Here is a 19,937-nt window from a genome sequence, read left to right as displayed (position 1 = left end):
CTGTACTAGGTTTATTGCTGATTTCTTCTTATTTTTGTTGATATAATATATGATAGAAATAATTTTGGGGAAATATGAATAGTTTGTAAGCCACTGCTTCAGACATAAAATGAGATCTTTAAATGGGTGTAGGACAGCCTGCCAAGAAGACTCTGAAAAGATAAGCCCCGTCCAGTGCCTTGAGTGCTCTGAACATTTGCATTTGAAAAGATTTGCTGAGAAAGCTGTCCACAGACTAAAGAAAGAAAAAGGAGCCGTTTGACCTTTTGAATTTTGAGCTAATTGTTTGTGCTTGAAGCTGGAAAAAATTTGGAGCCATGAAGAAACTATTCTCCCCAGCAGTGAAAGTTAAAGAGAGCCTGTGGACAGCCAGAAAAGCCCTTTAGGTGACCACCTGGGTCCACTTGTTGAGTGGAAGTGGGAGAAAAACAGCAATAGAGAGATGGGTTGAGTCTGGCCACTGATACCTGTGGACCTGGTTCACAGGGACTAGAGAAGACGAGGATTGGCTAGTGTGAAGTTTAAGAGTTACGTGGAACTTGAGCCTATGGCATGACATAGCCCAAGGGGGTTAGAGTTGTTGAGAATTTGTATTGGGGCCCATGGTCCAAAGGAGAGACAACCAATGGGCACCTGGTGAGGCTAAGCAAGGCAGCCCACATTGAGTTGACCAGAACCTGATCAGATAAATATTTTTGAGTCTGTAAATTGGTGCATATTGCTTCTGACTTTATGGAAGGCCTGTCATGATTTGACTTTGCTTATGGATTCCAACTGGAATGAAGATTCTCACATCAAAAACATGCTTGTCTCCTCAGAGCACTTGGTTGATATAAATGGGCAGTACAGAAATTGGATAACCAAAATGGGAAGGATAAAGGCATGAAGTAGCTGGCTTACAAACTTTCATTTTGGGGGGGTATTTTGATAGGATTATGGTATAGGTGTTCACTTAACTACAATTGTTAGTCATAGGATATTTTTGTTTAGTTCACTTATAGAATATTATGTTTAAGTAAGGCTGGCACATTTTCAGTTATATGCCTTTTAGTTTTATCTTGCTAGGCACAAATTAGATTTTACTGTTGTCTTTATTTTTAAAATTATGTATGACTAAAGAGTGGTGTTAAAGTGTCAAGTTCACAAGGGGTGGTCTGTGGTAGTTATATAATTACATGTCAACTTGAAGTGTAGAGGTGGGATCTAGCCTGTTAATCAGGTCACACAGTCTGATGGTACCTCCTTATGGATGTGCCCTCATAAGAATGATCCTGGGACCCCCTCCCCCCTTCTCTCTGCCTTCACCTTCATGCCTACGAGTCATTTTAAGATCTGCGTGAGCCCTGTGATGCATCCACCACCACCGAATCCACAACATTTTGCACCCACCACCCTGTGATCTTCCTGCATTTTGTATCATTGCTTATGGTTTCCTGAGTCCAAGGAGGGATTTATGGACTAGTATCGGACTTGTAAAGTAGTATTGTGCTTAACAGACTTAATTTGGACTGGGCTGGGATGTTTTCTTGATATACAATTACTCCCTGGTATAAAGCTCTTTCTTGCACATATATAAGTGTCACTGGATTTGTTTCTCTAGTCAATGCAGCCTAACACTGGATTTGTTTCTCTAGTCAATGCAGCCTAACACAGTTTCCTATGTTTTTGAGGAGGGCAGCTGGCCAGGTATTCAGACTGCCAACCTAATAGTTAGCAGCCAAACACTTAAGCACTATGCCACCAGGAATCCTAAAGGTGTCCAGGTGTCCAAAAAGGTAGCTATAATACAAAAGACAAGAACAAGATTTACAAACTTTATTCTCCCTGAAACCCAGTGCTCTGACTTATCTGCTGTCTTCTGGCCATTCTGGTCTTCCCCAGGAAATTTAATGCTAATTGTTTGTATTTGTTTTAATTTCAGTGGTAGGAATGGGATCCTGGTGCTTCCACATGACTCTGAAATATGAAATGCAGGTTAGTAATGACAAAATTGACTAAATGCTTTTCTCTCTTAATCCAGATTCAGGAAAAGAACTATATGGTAATATTGAGACAAGGAAATGAAAAAAAAAGGAGGGACACTTTGTAATCTTTAGAGACTTTACTTCAGACCAAAGGATCCAAACTTAGTAAAGAAGAAAGCAGATCTATATTCATTGAAGAGACAACCTGAAAGCAGGATAGCTTTTTGATCACCTTTGTGCAGACATGTGCAACTTTAGTACCAGAGTAGAGTTGCAGTGAGACATCTGTAAAACACATAGCTGGTTTACTAAAACAATGCAGTCTTAGTCTGAAATGACCACATTCCTTCATGTCTTATGTTACTCATTTGAATGGTCTCTGGCTAGCCAAGTAATAGAACTATGAAAGAATTTTTATCAGCTATCTTTGCTCGAAGGAGGTCATATGTATAGCCCTCAGTCTTTTAATATTTTGATTCCTCATCACTAGAACACTATTGTCCAGTGAAAATATAATATGAATGTAGGTAATTAAAATTTTTCTAATACCCATATTAAATAATTAAAATTGTTAAAGTAAAAAGAAATAGATGGAATTATTTTTCATATTAAATCCAGTATTTTCAACATATCATGTCAACATATTATCAATATAAAAATTATTGACATATTTTTCATGTTTTTTTTCAGAGGCCTTGAAATTCAGTGTTTCAATTTGGATTAGGCTTTCAAAGCCAAATTGTCTTCAAAGACAATTTGAATTAGGCTTTCTTCAAATACTCAGTAGTCGTATATTTTTATGACTTTAGAAGGAGCTATATACAAAAAAGAAAAAAGAAAAGGAAAACCCAACCCTGTGTCATCAAGTCAGTTCTAACTCCAAGCAACCCGGTAGGAGAGAGTACAACTGCTAGATAAAATTCCCAAGGCTGGCTCTTGTATGGAAGCTGACTGCTGCATCTTTCCCCACAGAGTGGCTGGTGGGTTCAAACTGCCAGTCTGTTAGAAGCCCAGCACTTAACCCACTGTGCCACCAGGGCTCATCACCTTATACTGAATTACAACGATAGCCACAGTAAATGTCTAAGAATCAATTCTTAAAAAAAAAAAAAAAAGAATCAATTCTTTGGATTAATTCTGACATTCAACACAAATTGACAAAAAAGTATTACCTATCCTGTGTGTGCTGTGCTGACTTTGAGAATACAAGAATGAATGCAACAATGGTCTAGTCGTCCACCAAGCATGGAACACACGTATTTTCACACCTCTCTGGGAAACAGGTTTATAAACAGTGATTATTTTAAAAATATATATAAATTATGTACTATGACAGCATGGTGGAACTTAGAAGAATCTCTAATATTTAAAGACATTTAACCGAATCTGAAGGTATGGAAGGACATACCAGGTTTGCACCATGACTAAACAAAAGTAAGGACTTACTACAGTTTGTGGTAAATCAATACTTTCATAAGCTTTAAAAATGAGGCAGGTGCAGTCTAGCCCAGAGTTAGGTGTCAGAGCCTGAGCGAGAGTTGGACTATATGGCAAACGTTTTTTTTCCACTCAAGTTGGGGAGGTGGTTGGCACATGACTGGAATCTGTGGGTGCTCATGCACAGGGACAGCTTTGTTCTGGTATTAGCCCTAGAAAAGTGACTTTTCATGGCAGAGTGGCCCAGTACATGGTATGGGAGAATGGGTGGCTGAGAAGGCCACCCATGTGGAAGTTTGACAGCCCAAGCAGTGTGTGGATACTTAATGGGTGAGGAAGACATCTTCTAAGGGAGAAAGCAGTGGCAAGAATGGAATATTGGTTACACACAGGGGAATTGCTCAAAGAAGTTCATATATCAAGGATAATGGAAGCCACATTTCTTATTATAAACAGTTATAAATATAGAAAAGATGAAAACAAGAATGAATCATGTGGTGATGAATTGAAACTGTAGATATCAGTGTAGACTCATGTTTTTAATATATACAAAGGGGCTTCAAGAATGCCATTATCTTAGAATTTCCCTTTTGGCTGTCATGACTGTGGACACTCATGCTGAAGATTTTGTTTGTGTGGACGTATGGTTTCATACATTTGACTGTACACCTAGGCTAGGGGTAGGACCTCTGTTCCTCTGCCTACAATACTTTTTCTCTCAGATCATTACACATCTGGCCATTGAACCTCCTTAGTTCAAATATTGCCTATGCAAGAGATGCCTTCCCTAACATCCTAATTGTAATTAAAGCAGTCTCTCCAACAAGTGACCGTTACCTTATTGCATGATTTCTATAGCACTTGTTGTCATTTAACGTTACCTTGGTAGTGCTCTTTTCCAATTAGAATGTAAACTCATTAAGAGAAAAGTCCTCATCTGTTTTATTTATCATTCAATCTTTAGCAATTGTAACATTGTTGGCACATAGTATACATAATATGTACAAGAATGAATGAAAGAGAAAGGCAGGCTAGCAGGCAGGTAGGCAGGTAGGTTGGTCTGTCGGTTGATCAGTCAGACATTTAACCACATGAGTGAATGATTAAAATTATACATTGAAATATTGAATTGTATTTGTTTCAGTTGATGAGCAATTACATTTCTTTTTCTCTGAACTTCCATATTTTCTAAATCTTCTACAGTAAAACATGAATTCCTTCTATAAGAGAAATACATGTTTATGTTTGTTTTAAAGAAGAGTCTCAAAGGAGCTTTAAAGAAATAGTTATACTAATGAGTCAATCAGAATAAATTTCATTTTAAAGCAGCCTTCCCTTGTATTTAATTTAGTTTTGAGTTTTAGTTATGTAGCAGAATATAGTGTATTCCAAAGATGCTTGTATCAATATCTCCTACCCTCAGTGTAAAGAAAAGTCCTTGTAACCAGATCAGTAGACAATATGGTGTTAAATGGAGAAAAGTTTGAAGTCATCTTGGATTTCATTTTATTTGGCTCCACATTCAATGCTCACAGAAGCAGCAGACAAGAGATTGAACAATGTATTACATTATGCAACTCTATTGCACAAGGCTTCTTTAAAGTTTTGGAGAGAAAGGCTGTCATTTTGAGGACTAAGATGTGCCTGATCCAAGCCATGGTATTTTCAGTCACTTCATATGCATGTGAAAGTTGGACACTGAATAAGGAAGGCTAAGGAGGAATCGATGAGTGTGAATTACGGTGCTGGCAAAGAATATTCAAAGTGCCATAGACTGCCAAAAGAGCACACAAGTCTGCCTTGGAAAGAGTACAACCAGAATGCTCCTTAGATGCAAAGATGCTAAGGCTTGTTTTGAATAATTTGAACATGTTATCAGATTGGAAGAGGGTCAGCGGAAAAGAAGACCCTTGATGCAATGGATTGATGCAATGACTGCAACAGTGGGCTGAAACATAACAATTGTGTGGATGCCCCAGGACCAGACAATATTGCATTCTCTTGTGGAAATGGTCGCTATGAATTGAAACTTAACAACAACCTACACGCCCTGCTTACAATGTGGTTTGACTTCTCAAGAGGTGGCGGTGTGTGTGTATCTATGTTTCTTCCCCTTGAATCTGGGCAGGACTGTGACTGTGGTGGACATGAAGCTATATCTAGGAAACCCTCTCTCTCTCTAATCCACCAGTCGGCTTCTGTGTCTCTCATGTGTTCTTTCATAGCACCCAGGGCATCTCTGTCTCCGCCCTTACCAGTGTTAACTTCTAAATATATCTATGGATCTGACTCCTCCAGCTGAATGTGAGTCCTCACTCCTAAGAGCAGGGACTCTTTCGTTGATCTTGTTATATGCCAGGATTCCCTGTGTTTCTAATTCTTATCTGTACCAGTGTACATCCTCTGGTGTACAACCCACTTCATGGGTTGTCACAGAGCACTATAAATGTTTCGTGAATCAATATTGAAAAGGTTGACATGCTAAAAATGGATCAGGTTTCTTCTGTATGGCCCTAGTGTAGAAGATAAAGAGACATCTTGCTCAATATGTGAAGGAATTTTCTGAGCCTGTAGATATTAAGGACTCCCTAGGAAATACTGAGTTCTCGGTCATGTGAGGCTGGACAAGCAATTTCATTAGTTCAGAAAACTTTATGGGATACCTGGGCAACAGGTATGCATAGATAAAGATGACACAGCCCTTCCCTCAAGGAGTCGACAGTTTAGAATTGAAGACACTGTACTAGTGAATGATTGACACAGGTATACGCAGCGTTGGGCTACCCAAAGAATAAACAAATCTGTCTTGGAAGAAGTACAGTCAGAATACTCTTTAGAAGCGAGGATGGCAAGACTTCATATTATTTTGGTCAAGTTACCAAGAGGGACATCTGGAGAAGGACGTCATGCTTCGTAAAGTGAGAATCAGCACAAAAGAGGAAGATCCTCAACAAGATGGATGAATACACCCTCAACTAGATGGATAATACAGTGCCTACCACAGGGGACTCAAACATGACTAGGATTATAAGGGCAGTGCAGGACCAGACAGTATTTTGTACTATTGTAGGTTGGGTTGCTATGAGTCGGAACGAACTTAAAAGCATCTAACCAAACTGAACACTAAACTCACTGCCATCAAGTCATTGCTGATTCTCAGCAACCCCACTTGTGGGTTTCCGACACTAACTGTTTACAAGAGAGGAAAACCCAGTCTTTCTCCCTAGGAAGTGCTAGTGGTCTCGAACTGCTAACCATGCAGATCGCAACCCAACCTGTAACCACTACACCGCTAAGGCTCCTGCAACAAATAGGAATAGGAAGTGAAGTAAATTAATTAAGACAGGGAGGGGAGGTCAGAGAAGGTTTCAAAGAGATGACGCAGATAATAAGTTTCAGTTGCATCTGGAAAGATGAATAGGAATTTGCCAGGTCATCTACACTCAATTTTTTGTATGTCTGGTACATCAGGGCACTGCAAGTAAACATGGAGTGAGAATGTGTGGTGCTGAAGGAAATGCCACCATTAATAATTGCTAACTCTGATGGCATACTGCGTTGCACATTGGCTGCTAACCCAAGATCAGAGGTTCTAACCCACCAGCCACACTGGGAGAAAGATGAGACTTTCTGCTTCCATGATGATTTGCAGCCTCAGAAATCCACAGGGGCGGTTCTACTTTACCCTATAGGGTCACTGTGGGTTGGAATCGCCTGGATGGCAGTTAAATAAATTTAACATTTATTAACACTTGAATGTCTGCTCTGGGCTACACACTGAGCTAAGTGATAGGAGATACAACTTAGGAAACTAACCAGAGTCTCCAGGCCTTGGACTTTATCCCCTGGTAATCATGACAGGACTTGAAGGAGGGGTAGGACTTTGATTTGAGTATAAAGATAACTTGTCACAATTGTGGCCAAGATGAAACACTATCTGGCTATGCTAGATGGTCTTTTATCTTAAGCTCTTGATCCTACTCATTATCATTACGATTATACTATCTTCCCAACTGTATTGGCAAATAGTACCAATACTTTATTTCCTTCCCTTTGTGGACTATGGACTACAAAGTTGCAATTTTGTGTACTTGCTTGGCTGGACACAAATGACACATGACCCATTTTCCCTAAGATTGAAGGAAAAGGAAGGATCATCAATACTCTAGGACTTATTTAAACAACTTCTCTCTCTCACTTAATTTAAATGTAAAATATTCATGAATGTGCCTTGCAGGTTCCCTGTTTTATCTTCCAGTGGGGTAAATTTAGCTGAACTATGTTAAACCATCGTTTGTTATGCACAATCACCCAACCAAAACAAGAAATGACATTGCTACCACTGATAACACTATGGTGATCAGCCAGCCATTCCACCAGCCTAAACTTAGCTTGTGATAGCTATCGAGAAGTGAGGGGCTCCCTTTCCACACCTGCCCAGACTGAGCACAACCAACTATGGACAGTTCTGCCTTAAACATTATTTGAAGATGGAGTGATAATTTCTTTAGATTTAGTACCCCTAGGGTGCTGTTTGAGAAGCCCTGGTGACATTTTGGTTAAGCACTCAGCTGCTAACCAAAAGGTCTGTGATTGGATTTCCTCCCCAGCTGCTCTTCGGGAAAAAGATGGGGCAGGTTGCGAAGATTACAGTCTTGAGAACACCCTGGGGGCGGTTGTTCTTGGTGCTATAGGGTGCTGTGAGTCAGAATTGACTCAGCAGCAACAGGTCAGCGGACAGCCATTTGGTATCCAATTCTCAGTCTGCCACTGAATGGTTGATTGAGCACAGACATGCCACTTAATCTTGCTTTAGCCTTAATATTCTCTTCTGTCTAAGGGTCTAATAGTACCTGTTAGGATTGTTGTGAGTCATTTGATTGGCATATGTGAAAGATCTATCATAGATCTGGTAAGTGCTTAATAAATTTTACTTTTCTTTCTTTTTCTTAGCCAGTCAGAATATCTGAAACTACCTATATTGATCCATGGTTGGTGATTCCTTATTTTGAGTGCCATTAAATATTGTATGCTCCTGTGAAGGGTAACATTGTGACACCATACTATTGTACATGGATGGTGTCACTATTTGTTGGAATCAGCTGGACAACACCTAGCAACAACAACAACCAGGGAAATAACTAGAATTGACCATCTTCAGTCTTGCTGTTGCATTTTGATTTATATAATAATTGTAACAGTGATTTTCAAGTCTTTTTTTTTATAGCTATTGGATGAACTCCCAATGATTTACAGCTGTTGTATATTTGTATACTGCATGTAAGTACTTAATACTTAAAATTCAGCCATTTGATATATCTTTAAATGTCTATTTGCCTCAGCGTGAATTAAGTAAGATAATTAATTCGGTACAATGTGTCTTTCCTTGAGTGATGAATGTGTATGAATGTCAATATTTTAAGTGTATGCCATACAAATTTTAGATAATGTTTCCATATACTACAATATAAAGAGTTTCTTAGCAGAAGCTTATCTGAAAAGTAAAGTGCGTGTGCCAATTGTATTGTTTTAATATCCTCTTTGCTTGATGATACCTATTAAATAATAGATATTTGTGTCTTTTAAATTCCCCCTATTCGAAATCAGAGTAAATTCTGCCAAGAGTATGTCCATGTCGATTGGTTCTTGACAGCATGGAGGGAAACAATGAGAAAAACAGTCCGAAAACATTACAAATTCAAAGTGCCCTGACTGAAGCACCTTGTATTTACTCTAGTATCAAATTCACTTACATTTCCTGAATGTCAGAAAAGAAACAAGAGATTATAATTATATTAATAAGTGCTGATGTTTATTTATCTACTTTGTATCTGGAACTGGGCTCAATAGCTTAGTACAGTCTCTGTAAATTCTTAACAATTGTATAAGATAAATCACATTTTATAGATGAGGAAATGAAACAGATTTAGTTATGGACATAACAGAGTTTAATTAAGAAGCCATTGCTCAAGTAACTAATTTTTAGAAGACATATCAAGATGGAGAAAATTTCCAGAACTCATCTTAAAGAGAATATAAGGAGCCTTCAGAATGTTTGTGGAAACATAGAAGTAAAATATAATGGACTTTGATAGGCTGCTTGGGAATGTGGTAGAAGTGGAACCCTTCCTGTAGTGTATGATCAAATAGCAACAGATGATCATTAAATGTGCCTTCTCAGGAGGGTGGGTGCGGACTTTTGGGAAACCAGTGCTAGGCTGGACCCAGCTGAATTGCTGGGGATGTTAGAGTGGAGCCTTCACACATTCCTATGACTGTGTGCTTTCAGTCTCTTCAAATGCAGAACACGGATTGTTTGGAAGGGCAGCAGATTACTAGTCTGTGTTGGGAACCTACATGGCTGTGTCTGGCCTTGTTGATTTTCTTATACTGACTTTATGCTATAGCCTTGCTATAACTTCATTTATTAGTTTTAATAGTTTTCTATTAATTCCTTACATACAGCTTTTAGAGAACATACCTATTGCCTGAATAAAAAGACACAAAATTCAGTGAAGGGTTTCTGCCCCAGCTCATAAATTTGAAGGACTAGAAGCCAGGACAAAATGAAGAACAGTTTGTCATAGTGGAAATGTTATTCTCTTGAAATCAGATGGTTCAGGATTTGAATCCTGAGATTTTCTTATCCAAAAAAACAAAATCCAAACCAGCTACTATTGACGACCCCAATCGTGGCAACCCCATGTATGGCAGAGGAGAGCGGTGCTCCATTGATTTTCAGTGACTGATTTTCAGAAGGAGATCACCCGGCCTCCCAAGTGCCTCTGGGTGAACTTGAGCCTCCAACTGTACCTCAGCCACTTGCTGTACCAAGGACATAAACCTACTTTCAAGGATTGCAGTATATGTTATAATAAATACAGAACATATAACCTAGAAAAATGTTAGTTGTTACTTTTTATTATTGACAATAACAGTAACATTTGTTGCAGCTCTGATGCAAGGGCCTAAGTGTTAATCAATGTATTGTCCCTCTTTAACTCTAAAAACCAGTATTAAGAGAAAATGGAGGGATCTGTTTATTGTCCAAATACCTACTGTCAGACACAAGGAATCTTTGTATTTCCTGGCATCTTGAATGAAATCTACGTAGGTGGAATGCACATAGAACACATTCCAAGTATATTAAGCAATCTAGTCCTCTAACCATTTAAAACTTGCTTCTATGTGCCTTGTTTATTCATTTGGGAATCGGGTACTATAAAATCTCCTTTGTGTTAAGCATGATACAAGATTTTATAGATAGAGTCAAGGCACTTATAGATAATATGAGTAAGGAAGACAGATAAAGGAATGGTTATGTGTAATACAGTGAGACAACCATTATAATAAATACAAGCCAGGCTTCCTATAGACTTATGTTTTCTAAACACATTACCTGTTTTGAGGAAATTTGAAATAATAAACAAATTTCTAAGAGGTGAGAAGTCTTTAGCCTACACATACTCTACCTAACTTTTCCATCACTGTTCAAGCTATCAAGTCATAGAATGTAAAAAGTAAAAACATAAACATCCCATCAATTTTTTCATCCTCTTTTAAGTCATAAAGTCATAGAATTTAAAGGTAAAAGAAGTCATATGTTCCAACTGCCTCTCTTTACAGAGATGAAGTAGTAGTTCCCAAGTACCAAAGTAGCACAAGTCCCAAAGACAATTAGCTGAAAGCACTTCCTTGCTTGTACTGGGACATAGAACTCAAAGGTTGAGTAGTTACTGATGTTTGCTCATATTTTTGTATTTACTGAGTATTTCTTTGTATCAGTCACTGTCCTGGTGACTCAAAACTCAAATTCACTGCCATCAAGTCAATTCGTACTCATAGACACCCTGTAAGGCAAAGTAGAACTGCCCGCTGTGGGTTTACAAGGCTGTAGAGTTTCAACAGGAAAAAGCCTAGTCTTTCTCCTGAGGAGCAGCTGGTGAGTTTGAACCAACGACCTTGAGGTTAATAACCCAAAGCCAACTATGTCACCAGGTTTCCTTTACCTACATACAAGGAGCTCATAATCTCATTGGGAAAAAATATAATGAAAGAAATAGTTTATAATGGTCATTTTTTCTATAATAGGGTACCTTAGACAATGCTTGCAATATATAGAAACCTCCTCAAGCCAGCTTGAATTGGGAGATTTGCTTGTTGTGAGACCATTAAGGAAATCTGAAACACAGTAGAAGAAAAGATAGCCTTATTTCACTAGCTTCTCAAATAACACTCTTTTCTTCATTCCTTCATCTCCACATGGCTTCAAAATCTGTATTTCCTTTATTTTTTAATTCTATCATGTCACTTCTCAATTCACTCAATCACGTGTTCATTATAAAAACCCACTGCAGTGGAATCCTCTCCAACTCAGACAATATAGGACAGGGTAGAACTTCCATGCAGTGCTCTTAAGACTTTACAGGAGCTGACTAACACACCTTTCTCCCATGGAGTGACTGGTGGGTTAGAACTGCTGACCTTAACTGCTGTCCTAACAAGCCTTTTATTCTTTATTATTGTTATGTCATTGTCGGTGTCATGGAGTCAGTTCCAAATCACAGTTCCCCTATGCACATCAGAACGAACAATTGGCCAGTCTTGGGCCATCCTCACATCTGGTGTTATGTTTGAGCCCATTATTCTTATAGCTATCCGCAAAGATTAGCCCAGACATTGACTTCATGTGACTTAATACATTTGACTCGATACTTAATTGACTCCGGTTCTGAGCACCGCACTTCAGATGGTCAGATGACAGCCTCTCATTGGCCCAGCTTATGTCCAGGGTCTACTCATGATCCACCCAGCCTCTGGCAGGCTGAAGGCAGCACAGGTTCTCTGAGAATATAGGTGGGGAGAAATGGTCGATATGATTAAATCACAGTAACTGCGTAGCTAACACTATATTTGTTTTCTTCATATATTCTGAAGCACATTTCTTTTTTTTTTTTAAGGTTTGAATGTTTCAAGATGAAGAATTCCATAAACTACCATCTGCTTTTTACATTAGTTCTGTTCAGTTTAATAGTAACCATAGTAAGTCATATTTTGTTTCTACCAAAATAAGCATGTGAAGTAGCAATTTATAGTTTGGTACATTTTTTTCCAGTGCTTACTTCATGTTATTCAAACTGATAGGTTTCTTTACAAAGTTGGGACTTCTCATTTACAGATATTGTTTCCTGTTCAGTTGACGTATTGCCATAGACTCAATTCCAACTCATATTTTTCCTTATAATTGCAATAACTTTTAAAATGTGTTTTTTAAGTCAAAAAGTAAATACTGAGGAGCAATAGGGGGAAAATGTGTGTTCGATGATGTGCTGAGTACATTATTGTTTTATTAGATTATTACCCCCACAGGAATTGGGAACATAGAAAAGGATAAGATGGGATAGAGAGTATGGCAAATGAAGAGACATGAGTCTAGTGAATTAGACAAATACCAGGCTATAAAAGCCTTTGTATGCTACATTGAAGAATTTGGATTTTTTAAACTCATTTTATTGGAGTCTCATAACATTCCATACATCAATTGTATTTGTACATATGTTGCCATCATCATTTTCTAAACATTTACTTTATATTTGAGCCCTTGGTATTAGCTCCCCTCCCATGACCCATTGATAAATTATAAATTTTTTTTTTCATATCTTACACCAACCGCTGTCTCCCTTCATCCACGTTTCTGTTGTTAGTCCCCCTGGGGGCCAGGAGGTTATGCATTGATCATTGTGATTGGTTCACCCTTCCCTTCTTCCCCCACCCTCCCCCTACCCCCTGGTATCGATAAGAATTTGGATTTTTATCATGATATTGGTGTGGAACCATTGACTGTCCTAAATAGAGGAAAACATAATCAGACATAATGTTTTTGAAATAGGACTCTAGTTACAGAGGCAGGATTAGAGGGGAATTAGCCAGACCTAGGGATGCCCAGGGACTTTTACATTTACTTAGGCAAGATATGAGACTCAGACTAAAGTAAAATAGCTATTATAGGGATGGAAAGAAGTTGTCACAATTAATCAGATCAACTGAGGTAAAAATAAAGAGTTGTCTAGAGCAAAACTTCAGTTAATGGCATGGCTGTCTGGGTACATAGTAAGCATGCCCCTAGCCAAGATAGGAAGCATGCAGGAAGAGCAGATTTTGCAGGAGAGATGAGTAGGTTTGTACCATGAGTTCAATGTGGAATGTTTTGAGATTGAGGTACCTGCCATTAAGGTATCTGAGTCCTAATGGGTAGGCGGAGCTAAGGTTGTTGATTTGGGAGCTGCCCCAGCATAGGTAGAAAACCGAAAATAAATGGATGTCCACGGAAATGGTAGTGACTAACAAGCAGGAAAAGTTTGGGATTTTTAAAGTAGTTGGAATAGATGTTTTCTTCTCCATAATGCACTTTATTCATATGTATCTTTCAATATTTTCAGGTTTACCTTAAAGTAAAAGAGCCTGTATTCCATCAGGTAATTTTTAAACAATTTTCATACATTTGATTATTTAGTAATACTTATCTGCTTTGTGTGTGGATGGTTGTATTATTTCTATAGTAAATGTTATATGCACATACAATGTTTGAAAATGAAATATTAGATGCTTAGGAAAGTTCATTGTTTAAAACAGGTTGAAAATGCAAGGGCCCACAGAAGCCAAGTATAGGTAATAGGAATTTACCTGGCACAGCCAACATCTGGATCCAGCTAGCTGTTGGTATTTCAGTAATGCAAGTGCAGCATCATTTATATGAGCGGGAGGAAAAAAAGAAAAGGAAGCCTTGCACATGCACGCAGTCCTTTATGACATTATGTTCTAGAAAAGACAAAACTGAAATTGTAAAATATTTTTTCTAGTGTATTTGAGTGAGTTTATCAAGGTAAGCGGCTCATATACATTGAAGTAGGCAAACACAGGAAACTTTGTTGCTGGAGTTGACTATTTAAGTGCCTCCCATAATGAAGCAAGAGTGAAATCAAGGAGGAGCTTTTAAATATTAAAGGTCGCCATTGTTTACTGAGTGTCAGCCACATGCCTGGTACCATGCTCATTACTGCACAAACATTTTCTCTTTCAGTAATCTTCCCAGCAGTCCTATAAATTAGGGGCTATTATCTACATTTTAGGGAAATAAGCTCAGAAAGATTAAGTAATTTGCCCCAAGGTTACACAGTTATTAGGAGGCAGAGCCAGGATTATAAATTTGTCTGATTCTTGTCACCATTCTCTTCATAGGCTAGCACACAAAAATAGATAAATAAGCACACATTTCAGGAGTGTTAGAAACCTTATTATTAGAATACAAGGGGGCTTCAAAAAGTTAGTGGGAAAATTCCATTTATAGAAGGAGTAAATGTTTCTGTGATGTTTTGTACTCAAGTAGACAATAATCATCTAAGTAGAATCTGCTTATAAATAATTCTGAAACCACATCATTGTTTGTCTTGCTTTACTCCATGCCAGCAGGAAGTAGACATACTGAGGTAGATACAAGACAGTGCTACTTTCCTGTTTATTGTTGCTTGAAATGATGTCATTGTTCAATCCTTCCTTTACTTAGAAGACTTATTAAAACTGTAAAAACTGAAATACATTTATTTGTACAAAGACATTAGCTTTTATAAGTGTCATGGTTGCCTCATGGCAAGTGGGGTGGATTGGGGCATTTTGGATTAATTGTGTAAGTTTATAACCACCAATATTCCATTTTGTGTTTTATACCTATTTGGTACTCTGTTTATGTAATAGAAATAACAAACCATTACTGGAACTGCCTCTGCAGCATTTTCCAAGTGTGTTTCTTCCCTTTCTATAATGACTATGTTTGCTAGAAGGAAGGAATGTGGGGTGAAAACAAGGTCCATCCATGCCCACTATAGCTTAAGTTCTAGGCCTAGTAGATAAAAATTAAGATAAGGAAATGAAGGACGATGGGGAGGCTAGGGAAAAATAGATCCATCATTTGAAGGTAGAACATGTTTAATCATTCAGCACCATGAGTCTTCTCAGTTATCAAACTGTGAGCTGCAAATAAAAACAAAGAAGCAGTAGAACAAAATCGTTAAGATCTATAATCAGACCAACCTGGATTCCCATCTGATCTCTCTGTTTACTAGCTGTACATCCTTGACAAGGCGTACTGAGTTTTGGTTTCCTTATTACGCAAAAAACAAGTTTTAAATGTCAGGATATGCAGTAGGCACAAGAAATACATTGGTGAATAAGATCTTGATCTCAAGAAGCTTATTGTCATACTCTCATCTCTACATTTGATATTACCACCTCCTAACATTGTCTAAAGGTGGTATAGTGGTTATTTGTTGATCTGCTAACCACAAGGTCAGCAATTGGAAACCAACAGCCATTCTGAGGAAAAAAGACGAGTCTTTCTACTACTGAGAAGAGTTACAGCCTCAGAAACCCACAGGGGCAGTTGTACCCTGTCCTATAGGGTCACCACGAGTTGGAATTGACTCAATGGCAGTGAGGTTGTTTTGGGCTTTCGTTTTTAATGTTGCCTGGGGACTAAATGAGATAATACATAGAAAACTCCTGGCACCTACTAAATACTCAGTGAATGTTAACAAGTATTAATACACCCAGGCAAATAAGACATGGCCATATCTAGTCTCAAGGAGCTCACTGTCTACTCAGGAAAATAATCTTGTTAATTTTTTTCCATTGGGGAAAAATACAGCAATGCCAAAATATGACACAGAAGAATAAGCTGTAGATATAACAAATGAATACATGTTCTGTATTAGAAAATGATAAGAGCATATCCCACTGCCATTGTGTCAATTCCAACTCATACTGACTCCCAAGAACATAGTAGAACTGCCCCCGTAGGATGCCAAGGCTGCAGTCTTTATGGAAACACACTGCCACATCTTTCTTCGGCTACGAAGCTGATGAGTTGACCCACAGACCTCTCAGCGGCTAAGCAATTTAACAACTGTGCTCTGCCGGCTCCTCTAGAAGGTGATGAACATTATATAACAAGAAAGACCACAGTAATAAGACTGACTCCTTGTTCATTCTCTCTAGTCACCCTGCTCTTTCATTTCCAACATAACAAGCATGTTCTACTCTGTACTTGAGAAAAGCAAGTAAGGGAAGCTGGCCCATTATTTATTATATTATGTGTGTGTGTATATTATGTGTTTGTGGAGAAAAGGAATGAAATGATTATTGAATTTTTCCATGAGCATTTTGATGCCTCCTTATTTTTTCCTCACCACTTTAAGCTTAATTTCAAGATGCCTACACCTTAAATATCAGGCTATACTATCCTGTTGCTACTCTAGTAATTAGAATTGATCATTTCAACTTATACATGGTTTAAAAATCCTTCTGAGAATTTATGTTACTATCTTAGTAAACATATCAGCATTTGTCAGAGCTTAAAGTATCACTCTCATTCTTTCATAGAACTGTTGGTATTTTTAGGGACAGAAACGTAGAAAAAATGGTTTGGGATTTTTTTTAAGTAATAAGAGTTACAGAAATTTTCAAGGTCTTAAAACTATGGAAAATAAAAAAAAACTATGGAAAATAAAGCAGTGTTGGCCAATCTAAAGGAGCACTGGCATGAGAGTTTGGAGTCTTAAAGTTTGGAATTTATATTTCTAGTCACTAGTTATCCAGGGACGTTTCTTGCTGTCTCAGTTTTTCACTTTGAACATATGTAAAGTGTTCTAAACAAGGAGAGATATTTCACATGGGAAAAAGAAATGTAGTGAACAAAGCAATAAAAATATACCATATAATAGTAAAACTACACATTAGAATATAAGATAACATAATCTACATATGATAATCAGGGAAAGCCTCCGTAAGGTCTGAGTTGGGCCTTTGAAGATAAGTTATAAAACAATTAGGAAAAAAAGGGCTAAAATGTATTTAAAAGTATCTGCCCAACCAGTAATATTGTCTGCCAACTAAATTAGCTTCTCCTAGGGAGAAAATACTGATAACAGTTCCTCTTGACTGTATTAAATCTAAGGTAATCTAAACATCTCTAAATGAGACTCCAATGCCACTTAATTTGATGTCCTTGCCAAGGTTAATTCCCAAATCACATAGCTGCCACATTCAATAGTAACACCAGTACATCTTAGACAAAAAGACGAAAAGGAAAGCATAGAAGAAAATAGATGAAAGGGATGTTTAAGAAGTTACTGGGCCCTCTTGAAGCAGCTACTGGACACATCAGTAGTTGGCTATCTAGGGTGAGATCTCATCCAATGTCTCCAAGAGAGCTAGTGCTTAAAGTGATGTCTCCTGAAGATTGCTTCAGTATGTATGCTTTATCTCTCCCTTCTAATCTGACCTTCAAGCTTTGCGAGAAGGAAGGAGCACACCATGCTAACATCACACTTGGGAAAACAGGGATGTGAGCAGATTTGTGTCAAGTTTATTCTGTTGTGTTTGATATGTGCCATTTTATTGCAAATCAGTGATTTAAGAAACTAAGTGCATTTGGAAAAGGAGGAGAGGATGCTGATATATTTTGAGTATCTGTGTGATTATTCTTTAACATAATTTATACAGATTAATTTACATATTTGAGATAAATATCAACAAGTCTGTTTAGAAATTAACACCTTCAGAAAGGCTTAAGTCATTTGCCCAATGTTTCTTACCTACCTAGTTAGTGGCAGAGCTGGAAATTGAACCTGGATCCTTTTTTATCCCAAAGCCTAAATTCCTCCCATGATATTATGATAGCCTTATAGTAAATTACTTTGAAATCTAATTTATGATCAGAAAAGTGGGTTTTTTAAAGAATTAAAAATGTTCCTTAGATTTAAGTGGGATACTAAACTTAATAGAAAAAAAAATAAAAGTAACAACTGAATCTGTACAGCCCAAGTATAGCTGTGTTTCACTTTAAGTAGTTCATACTCCAGATATCAACTTTAAGAATTGCTCCAAACCAAACAGAAGTGAGTAGTTGTGGAACTGAAAAGAGTTGTCACAAAAGATGGCATTTGAAGTGGGTTTATTTAACCATAGAACTCTTCATGAAATTTTTTTTTTAATTTCTCTCAGCACAGTACTATTCTGGGGATACTATTGGGGAAATCTTGGGCTAAAGTACAAGTGGAATGAGAGAGGAAGACTGGAACTAAACTATGAAAACCACTGAATGCCATGGGGAAATGTTGGTGCCCACGCAGTAAAGCTGGACATCATAGATCTTATGCTTTTTCATGGCATTGTAAGATCTATTTTAGATAATTAATAGTCATGTAATTGTCATGGCATTGTAAGATCTATTTTAGATAATTAGGGTATTATATATAGGATGGATTAGAATACTGTACTGCTTTGGAGAGGAGAGGATTTTAAACCATCCTGAATATATACAACAACTGATCTTACCAATAGACAGCATTGCCTTTGAACATTATGAAATTTTTTATAAGTACTATCTACATTTAATTTGTAGCCATTTATACTGTCTAATTATGTCAGAACCACCAACCTTCTAGCCTCATCACTAGATAAAACTCCGAACCAAACTCACTGCTTCCAAGTTGATTTGGACTCATCACAAGATAGTAACCTATATCAACTCCTTAAAAAAGGTGGGGGGAACACCCCTTCAAGCTGTTTTGGCTAAAATTACAGAATAAATTAAAAAAATACCCAAACCTACTGCCATCAAATTGATTCCAACTCTTAGCAACCCTAGACTGTAAATCTTTACGGGAGCATATACCCTCCTTTTTTCCCCACAGAGCAGCTGGTGGACTTAACCACTGATGTTGCGGTTAGCAGTCCAGGGCTACCCGACGGTGCTTCCAGGGCTCATAATTATAGAATAGGGAATCGTCACCTAGTTTAGTTTCTGCCTTTTACAAATGAGATTTCAAGGTAAGATAAAGTAAGTGACTTGTTTAAGGATATATTCCAGTTGCTGCTATTAAGTTGATTACAGTTCACAATGACTACTTGTATGGCAGAATAAAACTGTTCCAAAGGGGTTTCAATGGCTACTTTTACAGGAGTAGATCATCAAACCAAGGTTCGTCCAGCCTTTGAGTTAGCAGCTAAAATGTTAACCATTTGCACCACCAAGTGAGTCCTCATGGTTATATAAACCAAACACTGCCATCAAGTCAATGCCAACTGATAGCTACCCTATAGGGCAGGGTAGAACTGCCCCTGTGGGTTTCCAAGACTGTAACTCTTTATAGGAGTCGAAAGCCCCATTTTTCTCCTGGAGAGCAGCTGGTGGTTTCGAACTGCTGAACTAGAGGTTAAGTAGTCCAACACACAACCGGTTAATGGCATTTTCTATTAAAAGCTCACAAACATATCTGGGTAACTGTTTGTTGTTCATATAATAAGTGAGGCCATTACAAATTAAAAATGCCTAAATCTCTCCAGAGCGACATGGGAGAGGAGGAGGTGGGGGAAAGGAAGTGGTGTTAACCAGCCCAGGGACAAGGGAACAACAAGTGATCCAAAATCAGTGGCGAGAAGGGTGTAAGGCCTGATAAGGATTGATCAAGGGCAGTGTAA

General features: G+C 37.9%; 1 protein-coding gene across 2 annotated transcripts in view; it reads left to right on the top strand.

Annotated features, from left to right (window-relative positions):
• Window positions 1-19,937, top strand: part of ACER3 (alkaline ceramidase 3) — an 80,273-nt gene that overhangs the window by 32,384 nt on the left and 27,952 nt on the right. For both annotated transcript variants that reach the window (XM_045293190.1, XM_030886417.2), the window contains exons 2-5: window positions 1,922-1,974; window positions 8,629-8,681; window positions 12,362-12,443; window positions 13,841-13,876. In XM_045293190.1, the coding sequence (XP_045149125.1) occupies window positions 1,922-1,974; window positions 8,629-8,681; window positions 12,362-12,443; window positions 13,841-13,876 (224 nt within the window). The remainder of the gene's footprint in view (window positions 1-1,921; window positions 1,975-8,628; window positions 8,682-12,361; window positions 12,444-13,840; window positions 13,877-19,937) is intronic.

This window comes from Echinops telfairi, unplaced genomic scaffold, assembly GCF_000313985.2.
Source record: "Echinops telfairi isolate 266 unplaced genomic scaffold, ASM31398v2 ScPeMD7_1713;HRSCAF=2227, whole genome shotgun sequence".
Taxonomy (NCBI): Eukaryota; Metazoa; Chordata; class Mammalia; order Afrosoricida; family Tenrecidae; genus Echinops; species Echinops telfairi.
This window is presented reverse-complemented; position numbering and strand designations above follow the sequence as displayed.